The sequence below is a fragment of the Hydra vulgaris genome, chromosome 02 (genome assembly GCF_038396675.1).
Source record: "Hydra vulgaris chromosome 02, alternate assembly HydraT2T_AEP".
NCBI classification, from domain to species: Eukaryota; Metazoa; Cnidaria; class Hydrozoa; order Anthoathecata; family Hydridae; genus Hydra; species Hydra vulgaris.
In genome coordinates this window covers 29,246,704-29,265,370 of record NC_088921.1, presented here as the reverse complement: position 1 = coordinate 29,265,370, position 18,667 = coordinate 29,246,704, and the positions used below count along the sequence as shown (strand labels likewise).

General features: G+C 29.4%; 1 protein-coding gene across 2 annotated transcripts; it reads left to right on the top strand.

Moving 5' to 3' along the window:
• Positions 1 to 430: 430 nt before the first annotated feature.
• Positions 431 to 18,020, top strand: LOC100200918 (E3 ubiquitin-protein ligase pellino homolog 1). 2 transcript variants are annotated; one of them, XM_065790516.1, is made up of 10 exons: positions 431 to 515; positions 758 to 874; positions 5,087 to 5,216; positions 5,305 to 5,598; positions 5,976 to 6,164; positions 6,250 to 6,345; positions 6,451 to 6,549; positions 9,005 to 9,142; positions 9,282 to 9,397; positions 17,683 to 18,020. In XM_065790516.1, the coding sequence occupies exons 2-10, from the start codon at positions 816 to 818 to the stop codon at positions 17,828 to 17,830; spliced, it is 1,269 nt and encodes a 422-aa protein (XP_065646588.1). In that variant the 5' UTR covers positions 431 to 515; positions 758 to 815; the 3' UTR covers positions 17,831 to 18,020. The 2 variants fall into 2 exon arrangements, with proteins under 2 accessions (XP_065646588.1, XP_065646589.1); XM_065790517.1 differs by lacking the exon at positions 431 to 515 and adding an exon at positions 591 to 614.
• Positions 18,021 to 18,667: the final 647 nt, after the last annotated feature.

Here is an 18,667-nt window from a genome sequence, read left to right as displayed (position 1 = left end):
TTACGTGTTATATTAAATGCTTTACGATTTAACTTATTGTTAAATTGGATTAATATATATATATTATAATCTTTATGTTAATGGTTTTATACCAATAATTCTTGAATAAGTTCAAAATTATTTAAATATTATTTTAATTGTATTGTTTTTATTTATATTATATTAGTTTTTAGAATACAAACATTTATTTTTATTTATAAAAACTGACGAAAATTAGACGAAAAATAGTTATAAAAACGTTATAAAATGAACAATTAAGCAATTTTTTGCTAAAAAAAAAAATGCGACATTTTTGATTGTAAAAATACAAGGAAATAAAAAAAATTATTTAATATTTTACTAAGCAAATATAACCCATAGTATTTTACTAAGCAAATATAACCCACTATTATTACTTTTTTATTTTAGGTTATTAGTTTATTTTAGATATAAGTTAATTAGCTATTAGTAATAGCTTATTTATAATTTTAGTCACATAATACACTGTAAATTGGCGTCATTACTTTTTAGTCAAGGTTTACTCTTTTTTTTTTTTCAGCTATGTTAAATTATCCCATTATCCATGCTCTACGCGTTTCACTGTCCCTATCTTGTGTCATAAAATTTACTTTAAAGTATGCACATATATTTATATATATATATATATATATATATATATATATATATATATATATATATATATATATATATATATATATATATATATATATATATACTTATATACTATACTTATATTTAATGTTGATTTTTTTTTTAGCTGTTTTCCCTAGCTTTCATGGTTATAAAAATTTGATTAGAAAGAGAAGATACTGATTATGTCTGACAGAATTAAGAAGAAAGAAAAAGTAATATACGGACACTTGTTTGCACTGGGGTATTTTTAAAATTTATTAAATTAAAATTATTATTGTTGTTGATGTTGTTGTTTTTATTATTTTGTCCTTAATTTACAAACAGAAAAATCTACAAATTTGGAAAAGTAACAAATTTTTTATGGTAAATTAAAAACAAGTTTGAACATAATTGCAACAGTTTATATAGTCAAAAAGAAACAAAGATAAATTTAAAAAATTGTCTAGGTTATTTTTTAGGATGTTTGTATAAACAATGCTGGCTCATTTGCACTTACAATAATAAATCAGGGCATAATCCTTTACAATTGGCTGGTTACAGATCAAAAAAAAAAATCACTAAGTTGCAAATTGTTTTAAGTGCAAAATCATCAAAATGCAAAATCGTTTTTTATTTCTACATGTACCTCTGTTATTTAACATTTCAAGTAACTTTTGAAACATGACATGATTTAATGCAGTTTGTGATGGCGATGGCAAAAATTGGAAACTCTTTAATTTCAAAGATAATTCTAACATGCTGATATAAAAATAAAACCGTGATAAGAACCTTTATGAAAATAAAAATCTTGTTTCTTTTTCTTTTGAAATTATCTTTATCAATATGTTTACTGTGTTTCATAGTATATGTTGCTTTAATTTTCAAAGGCATTTTTTATTTGCTGCTAATACAGTTAATTATATTTATTATGTACATGGTGGTTTAACTATCCCTTAGTCATTCAAAGAAACATTAAATTATCATTTGAGTAAGTTTTCTTTCTGGTGGCCATTTTCTTTGTCATTTCTTTTAATGCATTAACTTGATCAATTTTTAGTTTAGTTCTCTGAAATTTGATCATGACATTAAACTGATCCTAGATGGGGCAGGTGACTCTCTTTAGTCTCACCTTCCCAAATATAGAATTAAAAATAGAATCATTTGGTGAAAGTAACTTACTTAAAAAAAGAAAAATGCTACTGTGATAATGGCTAATTGTTATATTAGTTTGTTGCTATACCTGTTATGATAGCTAATTGATGTAATTTTTTAGCGCTAGTTATAAGAGTTTTTGTCTATGTATATAAGTTGTAAATAAAATTTGAAAAAGGAACAGAGTTAAAAAAAAAAAACGTAAGCAAAGTTGTTGTAATAACAAGTTATTTCTGCAGTCTAACATCCATGGTGTAAATGATTGGAAAATTTGATGGATTTAGAGATGTTGTAGTGTGGCTGAAAAAGGTCAAACTGGCTGGAGAGCTGCAAAAGATGGTCGATCTTTCATTAGTCATTCTGTTGTTTCTTGAAGGTAGTGCTTTAACATTTTATGAGCAACTTGGGGAGAGCCAAAAAACCTCTGCTGCAGATATTGAAAAGGCTCTATTAGATGCATTTGCAGTTGATGGTTTCAAAGCCTATGAGCAGTTCAGAGATAGGAAATGGAATGACGGTGAATCCATTGATGTGTATTTGGCCAGTTTACACCAACTTATGGGGCTGGCTAATGTTGAAAGCAAAAAATTATTACAAAGAGCGTTTATAACTGGGTTTCCCAGTAAATTTTCAAAGCAGCTATGAGCATAAGTGAAAATATTTGAGATCAATTTGCAGGATGCATTAAACCATGCATGATTACTTATATTGGAAGCAACAAAAGAAAAATGTGTTTCTCTTATAATGCCTCATACGGCTCATACGTTTTTATAATAATAATTTTATTCAGTTTTTCTTTTTTTTAATTTAGATTGATTTTAAATAAAGCATTCATTTTGCCCTTTTTAGCTTATTTAAAATAGCAAGTAAAATAAAGCTATAAAATTCTAAGGTTGGAAAAATATTGCAGACTTCAGACACTGTAAGGTCTGCATAACCGAATGCCAGCAATAATTCCGAGAGCTGCTGCCATAACATTACATCAATAAAAAAGAAAATAATTACCTTTTAAAACTATTATTTTAATTGATATTTTCTAATTTTAGAATGTTATCATCAAGTTGTTTTATTAAATAAGAGCTATTAACAGTAACCAAAAAACATTCTGTCATAACACTAGTATAGGAGAAATTTATTACCTATTAAATTCATCATTAACATTTTTAACATTACCAAATTAATTTATTAATTATACAACCTTGTTTCTAGAGACAAAAAACCATCTTTTATATTCAAAAAAAATTCCTATATTGACAAACAACAACCCTCTTACTCTAAATGTCTAAAAGCACATTGTAAATTTAATTAGGCCTGCTTTATCTGCTGAGCTTGAGCCACTCTCCCATTGGTGTAAGGTTGCATTTCTTTCTTTTTTCTAAAAATATAATCATGGTCAATGCTCAAATAAGCTATCATCTCTATTACGATTAACCAAAACTCATTCTTACTTGGCTTCTTATTCAATAAGTTGCATCTTTTTACTGTATCTGTTCCTTCATACTATAAAAACTTTTATTAATCCATTTTTTTTTCCTTGCACATCAAAAAGTTTTTCTTTTTAATACATCCTACAACTTTTAAAGTCTTCAGTTAACCATTTTCTAGTCTTTTGACCTATCCTCTATTTTAAAGTAATTCATAATTTAATAGTGGTTGCTTGCAATCTTGTTGGAAGTAAATTAGAGTTTAACAATATATGAATATATGTATATAATAACTTGTAAATGTAAGTATGAAATTATAATACAAAAGTATTATAAATTTTTTGAAAAAAGTCCCATTTTTAGCCGGGACCAGGGCCCCAGTCACTTACTATGTTTAAGTTGCTTTAATTATATTAATTACTATTGGTTTCTTATGTTTAATTTAATCTAAAGTACAACTTAGTAGTTTTAGAGTAAGAATGGATTTGTGTGATTTTAGACTGTCAAATGATACTTGTCAAAAACTAATTTATTGTAGAAAGACTGAAAATTATTTTGGAGATCTGGAACAACAGATGACAAAATTTTAACATTATCATGAAAAGATTTAAAAAATCAGAGAAAAGAAGTGGGGCATGACCCCTGGTTCCCTGGCCCTATGGACCCCTTGTTGTCTGTCCTGAAACAATTTTAATACATGTTCATCAGGACTACACAAATGCTGAAATTTTTTAGAGCTCTAGTTTGTCTAGAATGTAGTGAAAAGTCTATTGCAAGATTCCGCTAAAAAATAGTGGGGCTTATGACCCAGCCTCCCTCCCCAGTGTCTTGGGCCCTGGAAACAATTTTAAACTTGCATGTTTATCAGCACTTCAGAAATCCCAAAAGTTTCAGAGCTCCAGCTAGTCTGGAAGGTAAAAAAAAATCAATTGCAATATTCCGCTGCAAAAAAGTGGGGACTGTGGCCCATTATACATATATAGAAATCCATATACTTACAGATCAAAATCCTTATGTTTTTTAAAAAATCAAATATAGATTAATGTGTAAAATTTTTTTTTTTATATTATCGAGGCCATATGATTTTCTTGAACATCAAAAAGTATATAAAAAATTGCCTAAATTTATTTAAATAGATAAATACAGGTACTTAATAATAATTTTTTATATTTCTGATCACTTTATTGGATTCTTCACCCCTGAAAATAGCCAAGTACAAATTTTTAAATAAAAAGATCAAATATTTTTAAAGTTATGTGACTTGAAACCGCTAAATAAATGTTGCAATTCTGAAGAGACAAGAGGGACAGCTAATATCTGGTAAAATGGTCATACTTTTGTTATCAATGTAATTCAATTGATCCAGCACCAATAAAATGGAAACATGGAGTGATATAATGTACCAGATACATGGTATCATTGCTTCTGACATGACTCACTACAAATAGTCGCCATATTTAACAATTATCAACTTCGGACCAAGTTAATTTGCAGTTTGAGGAAGTCAATTAGATTCCGTATATGCATGTATTTTGTATATAATTATGCCCTGAGGGCATACAAAAATATGCATAAACAAAAATTGTTGAGGGTCTTGTGAATTTTTGTCTATGTATATAAGTTTTGAAAGAGGAACAGATTTTTAAAAAGACCTAAACAAAATTGTTGTATTAGCAACTTCTATAAAGTTCCCAATTTCTTTATGGGTAAGTTTAGGTTCACAATAAAAATACTAGTGTGCAATCATAGGCGTTAAACACAGTAAAACGATCATCCTGGATTCCTGTCTAAGGCCAACACATCCAATTTTGTTGTTTGTGTGCGTGTTTGTGTACATGATCTGGTATTTTATAATACTATAGTTTGGTAATATTTAACTAATCGTTTAACTTTTTTAGATACAATGGGCAGCTACCATTCAAAGGAGATGATAGGTTTCAACATAAATATTGTGTTTGCAAAAAAAAAGTATCAAATGGAATAAAACCTTATAGAGAAATAAATGCATTAAGCGACCAAGCTAAAAAGGTTAAAGTTTTAGAAATTTCAACCTTTTAAACTCTTTAGTTTAACATATTATTTTATTATTTGTTATTATAAATTGATTTATTTTCAGGCAATTGCCCAGAATTACACTGTAACATTTACTGGTGAAGATGGAGTCAGTAGTGTAGTAGAGTTCAAAAAAGATCACAAAACAGATTTTTTTCAAATAGGACGTTCAACAGAAACTATTATTGATTACATAGTTATAGATACAATACCAGGAGAGAAGGATAATATTAAAGCAGCCTTAAAACAAAGTACAATATCAAGATATGCTTGTCGATTGGTTGTTGATCGTAGTCCACCCTATCATACTCGATTATTTTCCGGGGGATTTAACTCAAAAAATAGAATTGTTCTTAAAGTAAGAGAGTATTTTATATTATGATAAGATATGTAAATAAATTATGCTAAATTATTGTAAATATTAAGAATAGCATATGTGAATAAATTATTCTAAGGTATTGTAAGTAATTATGTGTAACATTTGTGAATAAGTTATGCTAAATAATTAAGAAAAAATTATTTGTTGTTTGTTCAAAAAGAAAAGAAATTATCATTTTGCATAAACATTGAGGCTGCGGTACATAATGTCATTACCTTTTGATAACATTTATTAGGCTGTTGGTGTTACCAACCTAGAATCAAAGGAAAACATTATTTTGCTTGTAATATATGTATGTAATATATACATGTATTATAATAAATGAATATATAAGTATGATATATGAATATATGTAGGAGAGTGCTCCTCAGTGGGCTAGCAGTACCAAGTTTTCTGATGGTTTGACTACAAATGGTGTTCTTTTAATGCATCCAAAAAATCCTTGGGGTAAAAGTATGAGACCTGGAGTTTGGCGGGAAGTTTCCATATCTGGCGATATATTTGGACTGAGATGTTCACGATCAGCCAAACAAAGAGGCAAAACAGTTAATGAGCTAATTTATTTGTGTGGTGATGTTAAAATGATAAAAAAAAATTGCTTAATATGAAGATTTTTTTTTTACTTTTCAGACAGAATTAGTAAATATCTTACAAGATGGTTCATTGATTGATTTATGTGGTGTAGTTTTGCTTTGGAGGACTATAAGCGGAATGGCAAAATCCCCTGTAATTTTTCTTTTAATTAGATACATTTTCATTTATTTTGAGATACCATCTAAACTTATAATTCAATAAATGCGTTTTGTTAATTTTTATTAATATTTTATTTAGACACTTTCAGATTTAGAGAAACAAGAAGAAGCATTAAACAGTTTGAATGCTCAATGTCCTGTTGGATTAGTAACTCTGCGTTTTAAGAAGAAAAAAATGGTTTGCTTTTTTTTTCACAATAAAAACAAAACAAAAGAATTTTATCCTAACCAACATGCCTCTTCTTCTATTTGTGCACTTGTGTTTAAAAATTGAAAATCTTGCTAAATGATTTTTTAGCGCATTTGTATTTGATAAGTCTGTTTGTGCAACACACATCCTAGCCAAAAATTATTTGATTTATAAGAGTTAATAAAAAAAATAAACTTAATGAGTTTTTAAATAAATTACTTTTTTTTTTAAATTTTATTCATATTCAGTATATATTTTATTAAAACAATGAAAAATTAAATTTTGTTTTAAATTTGATCTTAGTGTTTCATTATCCACAAGTTCTAATAATTTTTTTTCTTAGTTAGTTTTAATCCAGTTGGATCTAATACATTTATGAACCCTATAAAACTTTATTGAATTGTGGCAAAGATTGTCTGGTTATATTGCTTGCAATCCAGGGATCCTGAAATCCTGAGATCTGTGTATTTTATAAAATCTTAGGATTGTCAAATATCAATTGCTGGATTCTTTGTAAGATTAAAAGAACCAAAAGCATAATGAAAAAGTATATTAAAGTGACAACAAATAATGTGTAGCAATAAAAAAATGTGTGTTTAATTGATGATTGATGAATAGTCAAAAAAATGTTCCTACATTCCCGTTCACCTTTTGCCGTTTGCTGTTCATTCGTTATGTTTTAATCTTTGAATAAAATACGTAATTTGTACATCATGTATACGTAATAAAAAATAATGCTGATTCATGATTACACAATGAATCGTAAACAAAGATATAAATTAAAACATATTAATCTAAATAAAATCATTTAATCTAAATAAAATCATTTAATCTAAATAAAATCATTTTTAATGGCATCATTAATAATACCAAAACTAAAAAATTGTACATGTGTTATAAATTCACATTGATTTATACGGTCGTACCACAGCTACGCGAGTCGTTGCTTCAAATTGTTGTAACGGTTTATTTTTCATTTCCATTTAATAAAGCAAGCTGAAAAAAATGTTTGAATTTATATCTTTGTTTACAATTCATTGCATAATCATGAATCAGCATTTTTTTTTTTTATTATGCATACATGACTTACAAATTACGTATTTTATTCAAAAATTAAAACATAACGAATGAGCGAAACATCAAAAGGTGAATCAATGATCAATCATCATTTAATTTGTAAAATTACAATGAGTGATTGTATATTTGCAGATTTATTAAAGTTCTGGGAAAATTTTAATTTTGATAAGAAATTTTGTATGTGTGTGTGAGAGTGCAAAGTTTTGCATGTCATGTTTGGTTAGCTTAACTTTTAAGTCTAATTTTATCTAAAAGTCTATTGTTATAAAAATTCCATTTGAATTACTCATTAAACATATTTACAAGCAATGTGAAAATTGCCAGACTATAAAATGATTTTTAAAATGATTTAACTAAAGGTCTTTATACACGATAAGTATATAACTGTGTATATGTGTATATACTATGTGTATATACTATGTGTATATACTATCTGTATATACTATCTGTATATACTATCTGTATATATGTGTATTACATGTGTATATACTATATGTGTAAAACACGTGTATATATGTCAGTGCATAAAGTGAAACATAGAAATCCAAAATTAATATAATATGGCCACAGACATAATTTGTTTTGGTTTAATTTGGTTCAAATATATGCAACAAAATCAAAAGTGAAAACTCTAAAATAGTTCTAAACTTTTAAGCAGTTTTTATTGTAATCATGCAATAATATATGCATAATTACCTGCTTAGTTTACTTTATAATTTTATAAATATTAAATACAATTTTATTTCAAAAAAGAAAATTGTTTTTGTAAAATATTCTATATAAATTAATTTTGATATATGCAAAAATTATAAAATAATAAAATGTTTATAAGGAAAAAAATATTTTTTAGTTTTGTTAGTAAAAATTTAATACGCAAAAGTTATGCCCTTTTACTTTGTCTCTGTCTGCTTAATACATTTCACACATACTAAAAACTGATTCTGCTTTTTGAATCATTTAGCATTCACTTTAGAAATGTTTTTGAATCATTTAGCATTCATTTTAGAAATGTTTTCGAATCGTTTAGCATTCACTTTAGAAATGTTTTCAAATCATTTAGCATTCACTTTAGAAATGTTTTATGCATTTTCTGTAATTAACAGTTTCAGATTGTTATGAGTAGTTTATGAGTTGCGGAACTTATAACTCTTGAAGGTGATAATATATGTTTTTAAAAATTTAGGTTTTCCTAAGTTTATCAGTTAGAGTCGCACACCTTTATAAACATTTTGATTTTTCTAATTTTCTGTTTGGCATTGTTTTTGATTTTTAACCCACTGATGTATTCGTGTTCCACAGAGAATTTTATTATTTTGAGTTCTAAATTTTCTGTCCAAAATTGTTTATTTCATTATACTGATTATAGAACATTGACCTCACCGATCCTTATGTATATACAACTTGTGGCCATGTACATGGTTATCATAAATGGGGAATGAAACCTGGTGTCACTTCTCATACTGAAGATTATTATGACAAAAGAATATGTACATTTTGTGAACAGGTTTTTTAAATACTTTAATAATATTAGTTTGCTAATATAATAATTTAATGTCATAAAAATATATATCTAACTGTCTTTTTTTTATTATTTTTTATAGTAATTTATAATTAGAATTTTGTTAGAAATTTTTTATTATCAGGAAGGCTATTTTGTGTCATTAAAATTGGGTATGGAACCAGCATTTTATATTGACAATGGTCCTGCTACTCATTGCTTTGTTCCTTGTGGTCATGTAACTACGGAAGCTACTGTAAAGTATGATGTTTTGAGTTGTTTAAAAGTAATTATTTGAATAATGAAAAAAATGTTTCAGTTTTTGAGGCACCTTTAGGGCAATTATTAAAGTTTAGTAAAAAATACTTTGAACCATGATATATTAGTAAAATAGTATAATAAAACAATTTTCCTTGTTTGGATTGTGGCTGATTCCTAAAATAAACTTGTTGTTTTTTTTAATGTATTTTGGAGTTGACAAAATGTGCAGAGTTTATAAAAAAATATCTCGGTTGCCCAAATTCAACTTTCATTAGCCACAATAAAGACAAGAAAGTCACTCTAATTCCGAATGCCGAATGCCGACCCTAATTCCGAGGGTTGTATATATATATATATATATATATATATATATGTATATGTGTGTATATATATATATATATATATATATATATATATATATATATATATATATATATATATATATATATATATATATATATATATATATATATATATATATATGATTCCACTGTTTGCTTTTAACTTTGTTGCTGTTTCAACCATACTCTCTGATACTTTAAATTCACTACATATTTTTATTCTTGACAATCTGTTCAGAATAAGATTTAAATTCTAATTTGATTTCATATGGATTACTGAGTGATAAATTTTTTTCCTTTAATGCTAATATTAAACTTGAATAGTCAATACAATTTTTACACTGCACACTGACTTAGTGGTACAACTTTATTTGGTGATAAACCACTGACACAAGCTATTTTTTAAGCTACAGTCATTTGCAATTTTTGAATTTTTTCATTTGCTTAATCAGCATGAAATCTCTTACTAAAATGTTACATTCTTAAAAGAGAAATTCAAATTTCAGAAAGACTAGTAATTTAGAGTATATAGAGAGTAGTAAACAACCGGGACTATGGTGGCGCTAGGTTTGATAACACATAGCCATGACCAGGGCCAGGTTTATGATCAGGGCTGCATTAATATTGATAGATCCTATAAAAATGTTATCTTTAATTAAAATTTATTATATGAATTTTATTTAAAAACAATATTTTATAGGATCTATCAATTTTAATGCAGCCCCAGCCAGGTTTATGACCGGGGTTGCATTTATATTGATAGATCCTATAAAAGTATTGTTTTTAATTATAACTCATATCATAAATTTCAATTAAAAATATCATTTTTATAGGATCTATCAATATTAATGCAGCACTGATCATAAACTCATCTTCGGTCGCAGCTATGTGTTATCAAACCTGGTCCCGGCTATAGCCCCGGTCGTTTACTAATAGAGAGTACTGTATGATTTCGGATGATATTATGGATATTAAAGCGTGTACACGAAATAAATGTGAAAGAATAAGCACGTCATTTTTTTTCAGTGGTTGTATTAAAATCTTTTTAATTGTTTTGTATTTTGTTTACAATGTGTTGTAGTTTTAAAATAATATGTTAGTTTTTGGATTTAACTTGAAATTATTTTTAAAAATGACAAAAGAAGAAGATGTAAGAGAAAAAATTATGCACAAATATTTACAAAATCCTAATAGTAGCTACAATTCGATAACAAAATCATCGCAAATACATCCATACACCGTTAGTTGTGTTATTCAACGTTTTTCTCAAACAAAATTGATCAAACGCAAATCTGGTGGTGGAAGAAAGGAAGGTTTTAAAGATATAAAACTAGTTAGAAAACTGGTTAACAGTTTTAAGAATAACCCAAGCCTTTCCCTAAAGGAACGCGCAAAAATATATAGATTTTCTCATAGTTTTGTTTCAAAAGTTAGAAATAAACATGGTTTTCATTCTTTCAAAGCACAAAAAGTGCCCAACCGTTCTGAAACTCAACAAAAAAGTGCAAGAACCCGCAGCAGAAAGTTGTATGACAATTTTATTTCTAAAAATTTCTGTATTATTGAAGACGATGAAACTTATATCAAGTACGATCATCAACAAATTCCTGGTGCTGTTTATTATATTGCCAAATACAGAGGAAAAGCAGATAAGAAATTTAAATACACAAAACATAAAAAATTTTGCTAAAAAAGCTTTGATTTGGCAAGCTATTTGCAGTTTTGGCAAAAAATCAGCACATTATATTTCTCAGTCCACACTTTCTGGTCAAATATATGTTAAATAATGTTTACAAAAACACCTTTTACCTCTCATTAAATCACACAATAACAGACCTGTGTTTTGGCCTGGTTTAGCTTCAATTCATTATTGTAAACTAGCTATGGAATGGTATAAAAAGAATAATGTGAAATTTGGGCCTAAAATAGAAAATCCTCTAAACTGCCCTGAATTGAGAGTTATTGAAAAGTAGTGGGCTATTATTAAAAGAAAAATGAAAAAAGCAAAAAAGCTTTGCAGAAACATTAAAGATATTAAAATATCATTTAAAAAACCATCAAATACTTTTGATTCTTATTCTGTGTGCAAGCTTATGGGTACCACTAAAGCAAAAGCTCAAAACTTTATTAGATTCCCACAAGAATAATTAATTTTTTTTTTAATGTTTGGTTTTCTTATATTATTGTATTAAAATTATTACCTGGTTCGAAATAAAAATTGAGGAGTACTTTTTTTTAGTTGTTTTTCTACTTTCACATTCATTTTGTGTACACTAGGTATATGATAAATTTTAACCAATTAGCCTGGGGTTCTAAATGATGAACTTTTGCCTATAAATCACAGAAATGACATTGATTTCACCATACCTTGAAAAAACTTCCCGTACCTAAGACAGTTTCATATTTAACCATATAACACATAGCGGCCCAAAGGCTTTTAATTATAATATGTCAGCTTTATATACAATACGCATGAGAAATACATGAAAATGAGTACCTACACTGTCCTACAGGATTTGTAGTGATGTTAATAGTCTTTCAGATTTGTGTATTAGTATTAATAAATTTACAGTTAAGATATTTGTTTGTTCTGCAAGAAGAACGAATGTCCTCCATCAACTTTACAGCTCTCTCTGCTACTATGTTGGATTGAGGCACATCAAGCACTGATGGTTCCTTCTTCCAGTGGGTAGAGAAGCATTTCACAGCTTTGGAACACTTAAGTTGTGATATTGCTAACAGCGGGTCTTCATAAGCCGCCTCTGCATAGTGCTGGTTTGAAAACCAGGCCCGCAACCATGTAGTTGCAACGAAATTGCAAGTTATCCTAAGCTGTTCTCGCCAGTTTGGAAGAATGAAAAATGCAATAAACGCAAAAATGCCTCTTGAGTTCCACCTGGCACTGTGCAGTGATGGCAGCTTGTGCCATTTGATACGAGGCCATTTTTCCTCATTTTTGTAAAACTTGTATGCTTCACAAAGCTGAAAAAGAAATTTAAAGTCATCTCTCCACCCAAGGTTCTCGTACTATGCTACCACTGCTGTGCCCTTGTAGGCATTTTTTAAATCATCATAATGCTCCATAATCTCATCAATAAATTTGTAGTTAATGTTAGGCGACTTTGACTGTATAGGAAAAAAGAAATCTAACATATGTCATAGAACAAGATCAAGAATATGGTGTTGGCAGCCGATGTATTGAGGTTCATCGAATCCCTTGTCTCGAAATGTTTTCTGAAGCTTGGTTACAACTCCATTCTTGCCACCAGTATTTACAGCTGTTGTGTCAGAGATGATCATCTGAATACTGTTCCATGCATTGTAATCATCAAGTAGGTCCTGTAGTGCTTTATATATGTTTGCAGAGGATCCACTGTCACAAACCAAAATGCCAAATTTTAATGTTCTTTTGTCATTTTTCAAGCACACAGCTTGGTACTCAGTCTTGTCAATTTTCTTACCATCAAAATACAAAGAAAATTTCTCTTCAAAGATCAGTTCCATGAGGCGGTTCTTAACTTGTTCTGCATCTTTGATTGTTTGACGCCAGACTCCAGACTGTGATGGTGTTGGGACACAAACTCCATCCTCAGCCAGACTTTGAAGAACCCGTGACGTTTTTCTGGTTGACAAAGAGTGACTAGAAACTAGTTTGGCAGCAGACTTAGTTGACTGGCGTGTTGCATGCTTTCTGGGAGATTCTCTTGGAACTGCCTCCGAGTCACCACTGCTGCTTCCTTCCTCAGAATCCTCACTATCGCAGGAAAGTGGTACGGAGATAACCGCTTGGTTTGTCGAGGGTTCTGATGTGCTTTTGGCCCTTTTTGATGGATGGATTGTTGACATAGGAGCCACTTTCATAGTTGTATATCCCACCCTGCCATCTGATTCAGTTTGTACTTTGTACAGTTGTTTGTCCTCACTAAAAAGCCAATTTCCATCTGGTTTTGTTATATCGAACAGATTAGCAAAATTTTCTTCAAATACTGCATTTGGTCGCTTTCTGTGTTTCTCAAATGATGTGATAAGTTTGTCAACATTAGCAGACACTTGTTGTTTAGAAGGAACAGGAAAATTAAACTTCTGCCAAAGATTCATCAATTCCTCGGATATTTTTGTTAGTCGATCATGTCGTCCTTTCAATTCATCAAAAAGTCCCAAGAATCTTCCAACGATATCTCTGTTGGAAAGCATTTTACACAATTTGTCGCTCATATCCTGTTTTACCTGTGGTATATTAGGACGGCGCTTCGTGCTTGATTTCAAATTTTGTGTCCACATTTCACCAGCTGCTTCCACTGCTGATTTTGACTTTTTACTTTTAAAGGACATATTTTCAAAAAGAAGCACTAAACAGCAGATCTTGCAAATTAATACCGCAAATAAACAAAAATTGTTTAAATGATATGAACAACTATACAATATACAATATTATATATTTACAGTTTTAAAAATCAAAGTCAAGCATAAGGAAGTAAGAACGGGAACAAAATCAAGTAAAGAATCGAAAAAGTTAAGAGTGGTGAGGTGCTAGGTGCGGGAGGTTTTTTTGTGATCCAATGAAATAAACCTCAAAACAGTGATCTATTGGTAAAAGTTCATCAAATGCAACATCAGGAAAATTAAAATTTAGATCGATAAGATCAGTCCCATGAATGAAAAATGGAATGTTAGATCTTTGCTTATGACGCTGTTGACGATTTTCCAAATTCTCTTGAGCCTAACTTCTGAGATAAGATATGAGATTTAGTAAATTGAGAATAATAGAACTTAGCATCAGACACCACCTTTTTACAATTGATTTTTTGCAATAATAAATGTTTAGTTTCAAAAGAGTTGTTCTTTTTAGAAAGATAAAAATTGATTTCGATTAGTTATAGCAACTGCAAAAGGTGGAAAACATGGAGTAGAATGACCTGAAGCTGACAAGAAGGAATAAAAGCTTCCATTCCTGTCTGAATCCAGTAGGTTACATAGGAGGTTTTATTAACAGAGTGAGAAAAGACGTCAGGCCAAGGACCGTCACAAAGAAAATCACAAAAAGAATCTCAGTCAGCTTTGGTGAGTCCAAAGAAGAAGTGCGAGATGAAGGATAGAGATCATTGAATGATAAGAACCACCTAAAGAAAAAAAAAAGAAGAAACTGAACACAAGCTAGTTTCAGAGACAAGTCACAAATCAAGGAGTGAAGGTAAGTGATAAAGGTTATATGGAAAAGGAGTCGCAAAGTTAACTATCTGAGTAAGAGATTAAGAAATGCAGAAATTATAGACTTTAGTGCCAGCAAGGTCAATGGTGTTAGAGCCAAGCCATTCAGTGTGTTGAGCATTAAAGTCACTAGTAACAACAATATTGGCAGTGGGGTAAAGATAAAGGGCATGGTCAATTCGATCAGAAATTACATCTAAAGAGTGCAGTCAAAGTAGGTGAACGATAAAAAACAAAGAGAAATGTAACAGTGAAGTAATGCTAAGCGGAAGCGCATAAAAGAATGGTCAAAAGATTGAAACCTGATTTCTCGACATTGAATTGATTTGTATACCTCTAAGCCAACTTACTATTGGAGTCTTTGTGAATCAAAAGATAGTATCTCATTAATACGAAGAAGGAACAACCAAATTTAAATTAGTTTCACAAAGAGCAATCAAGTCTGGAAAGTTTTGAGGTAAGATTTAACTGATAAAAAGTTACTTAAAAAACCTAAATGTTTGTGAAGGATATATTAAAACAGTTAGGTGGTTGTGATGGTTTTTTATATTTATTATTTTTGGTTATTTGGGCATGATTTAAGTTTAAAGAGAACTTGACTCAGATAGAGCACGGCATCCCAAACAAAAAGCAATGCAGTTGTCTTAGTCCTGCTATTTAACCCAAAGTTGTAACTTAGGGCTCCTTATGTGGCCTTAACAGTATACACCAAAAGCATTAACAGTGACACCCTTCATGTGCAACATGTCACTGTTAACACTGATATTTTGCAGCTGTTGATGGAATCAGCCTCTCTAAGAGCTACCACAGAGTTTGGGAAACCTTACTACCAGCTGGCCATAGAACCATAAACTGAGTTTTAGCTGTACCATCATTAAGAAATAAGAAGAAGAGTTGCATAGCCACTATCAAGGAGGCACAAGCAAAAATCTATGCGCAGAGTCAAGAAGATCCAGCATTCATCATCCTAGGCAGAAAACACTGTAACACAGGTCTACATCTACGCCACTTTATTAGATGACGAAAGAGTTCAAGGCTGGTCAACAGAGTTAATCTGCTTACCCTTAAAGTCTTTGCCTAGAAGGCCTTTTAAAAGACAGTAGCTGGATGCAGGTAATATCTGCCCATGATGAGTATTTATATTGAGACACCATCATAGCCATTTCTCAACCGAGAGTCCCAAGGCAAAAGGTTTAAAAGTCAGTGTTTGTTTCTCCTAGCTTTTGCCTAAAAAGCAAATCCAACAAGGCAGCAGGGCATAAAGCAGGTAGTACTGAGTTACATGATATCAGCAGCAGGGTGGTCGTGATGATCCTGAACCTGACCTGGATCATCATAATTGATCTGGAGTAGTTAAAAGTAGTTACCTCCTGTAAGCAATACTTTAAAATATTAATAGGAATATTTTGGAAATGTATTAGGAATATTATATATAACAGAATACTAAAGATTAAGGTAAGCATAGGTTTTATAGTTGGAGTCACTAGTGGGTTACTGAGCTCACACTACATCAGTGATTTAAGCAGAATACAAACATACATAACATAACTTGCGGGTAAGTGAACACTGTGCCAGAGGTTCAGAAAGAACATAAACACACATATATAACTAACGGGTGAACCAACATGGCGTCAGAGGTTCATACAGAACACAAAAATAAATAAAGCAACTTACGGATGAATGAAAACAGTGCCGGAGGTTCAGACAGAACACAAACACACAGATAGCACCTTACATGTTAGTAAAAACTGCGATTTATATTTATATATATATATATATATATATATATATATATATATATATATATATATATATATATATATATATATATATATATGTTATTATAAGCATGACAGATATTAGATAGTATTGATGACAGGAAGTGCACTTCTTCCAGCCTTTGTTTCTGCCCAATAGAAGGGGGATCTTGATTGCCATACACTTGACCTGACAAAAAAAAAACTATATGTACTGTAATGACATTTAACAACATTGCCAACAATTATTTGTTATTGCGGCTTTAAAGCTGTATCGTAATAGTTTCTTGCCAAGACGACCAAGAAAGCATAATAAAAAGGATCGAAATTAGTTTATACTAATTTAAAATATCTGTAATGATCTAGTTTTAATTTTTTTAACTAAACACTAAATACACGGCTCTCTTAAGTTAAGTTTATAATTATATACAATATATAAAAAAGTAATTTCGGTTTGATTTTAATAATTCTAATGGAAATTGAATTGTTTGTTGAGTATACAAATCTTTTTTAAACATTGACCTCGAACAACTTTATTTTAAAATGATTTAAAATTTTTAATGTTGATGCCAAAAGTTTAAGATCATTATTATTAACTTTGTTATTCTTTTTTGATTTATTTTAAAGTGTCAAATTTTTATAAACTTGAATTTGCATCTCAAATCAAGAAATCGATGCAAAAAGCTATTGTCTTATTAGATTTGTGATTCTGAGATTAGTAAATATCATTTTTCATCTTTCCAGAGGAAAATCTTTACTAACAAAAGTAGATCTAATATTCGTCTGTCATGCGTCAAATTTTGACTTTTTAAGAAATACGTTTTTAAATTCGTTATACATGTTATCCTGGCAGACATTAGCATGCCTATGTATATATGCGTGCGTGTACTTATTTATGCATGCATGCATGTATGCTTTTATGTATGTATACGACTTAAACATGAAATAAATAATCTTATTGAAAAAAACTTGTTTTTAGATATTGGTCGCAGGTACCACTTCCTCATGGAAAGGATCATTTTAGCTCTTTATGTCCGTTTTGCTCAATTCCTCTTGATGGAAGAGAAGGTTATGTCCGCTTGATATTTCAAACTTTAGTTGAACCTGTCAGAGAAGTTCTTTTATAGACTAAAATTAATTTCGGGACGACTTTTTTTAAAGATCTTATAACTATTTTGAGAATTTTCCATATTTTTAATAACTTATTTATATATTATTTTCTTTGTTTTACACATTGTATTTATTGAAATATTTAACTGTTTTGTAATTTTTTCTTCTATTTATTCAAAGGTTTGAATACTTTATTCATACTATTTTTTTATAGGCGGCATTTAATTAGAAATAACGACGTGTATGTTTTTACAACTAGAAAATTTTTTCAAGTAAAATCTCTTTTAAAAAAATATCATAAAACAAACCTTTTTTTAGAAAAAATTTAATTGAAATACAACATGATTGTCTTAAAAAGGAAAAAAGTGTTGTTCCTTTTTCCATTAAATTTTCTTTTAACGTTTTAAAATTTTATTAAAAAAAAAATCTTTTGAGGTTAAAATGTTGTGGTCATGTAAAGTTGGAAAAAAAGACGCAAGCTATATTTTTTGAACGCCAATTTTATTTTTATAGTTATAATGTATAATGGAGTTAATAATGAAATGTTTTACCCATATTTTACTTCTTCGCCCCTCTTTTTCCTTTTTTTTTTTTTTTGCAAGCTCAACCTTGCGCAACCAATCCGAACTTAATTATTTAAAAACCAAGTAAAAGAAATGATGTTGTGATATTAGATAGATAAAGTTATTGACAAAGTCATTAATGTCGCCATTAACAAGGAAACACAACTTCAAAACTTCTAATGAAAACTTAACGACAATGATTGACGTTATGATTCGATGAACATCAAACTTATCCTACAAGCTTATGACCTACTTGCATACACAGCCAAAAATGCACCAAGGTATTTCGAT

Bases quoted from the DNA above. Each gene is read 5' to 3' on its own strand.
- LOC100200918 (XM_065790516.1), top strand. From the start codon at position 816: ATGTCTGACAGAATTAAGAAGAAAGAAAAAGTAATATACGGACACTTG. The intron at 6,165-6,249 runs GTTAATGAGCTA...TTTACTTTTCAG, and splicing joins CCAAACAAAGAGGCAAAACA to ACAGAATTAGTAAATATCTT. The intron at 9,398-17,682 runs GTATGATGTTTT...ACTTGTTTTTAG, and splicing joins ACTACGGAAGCTACTGTAAA to ATATTGGTCGCAGGTACCAC.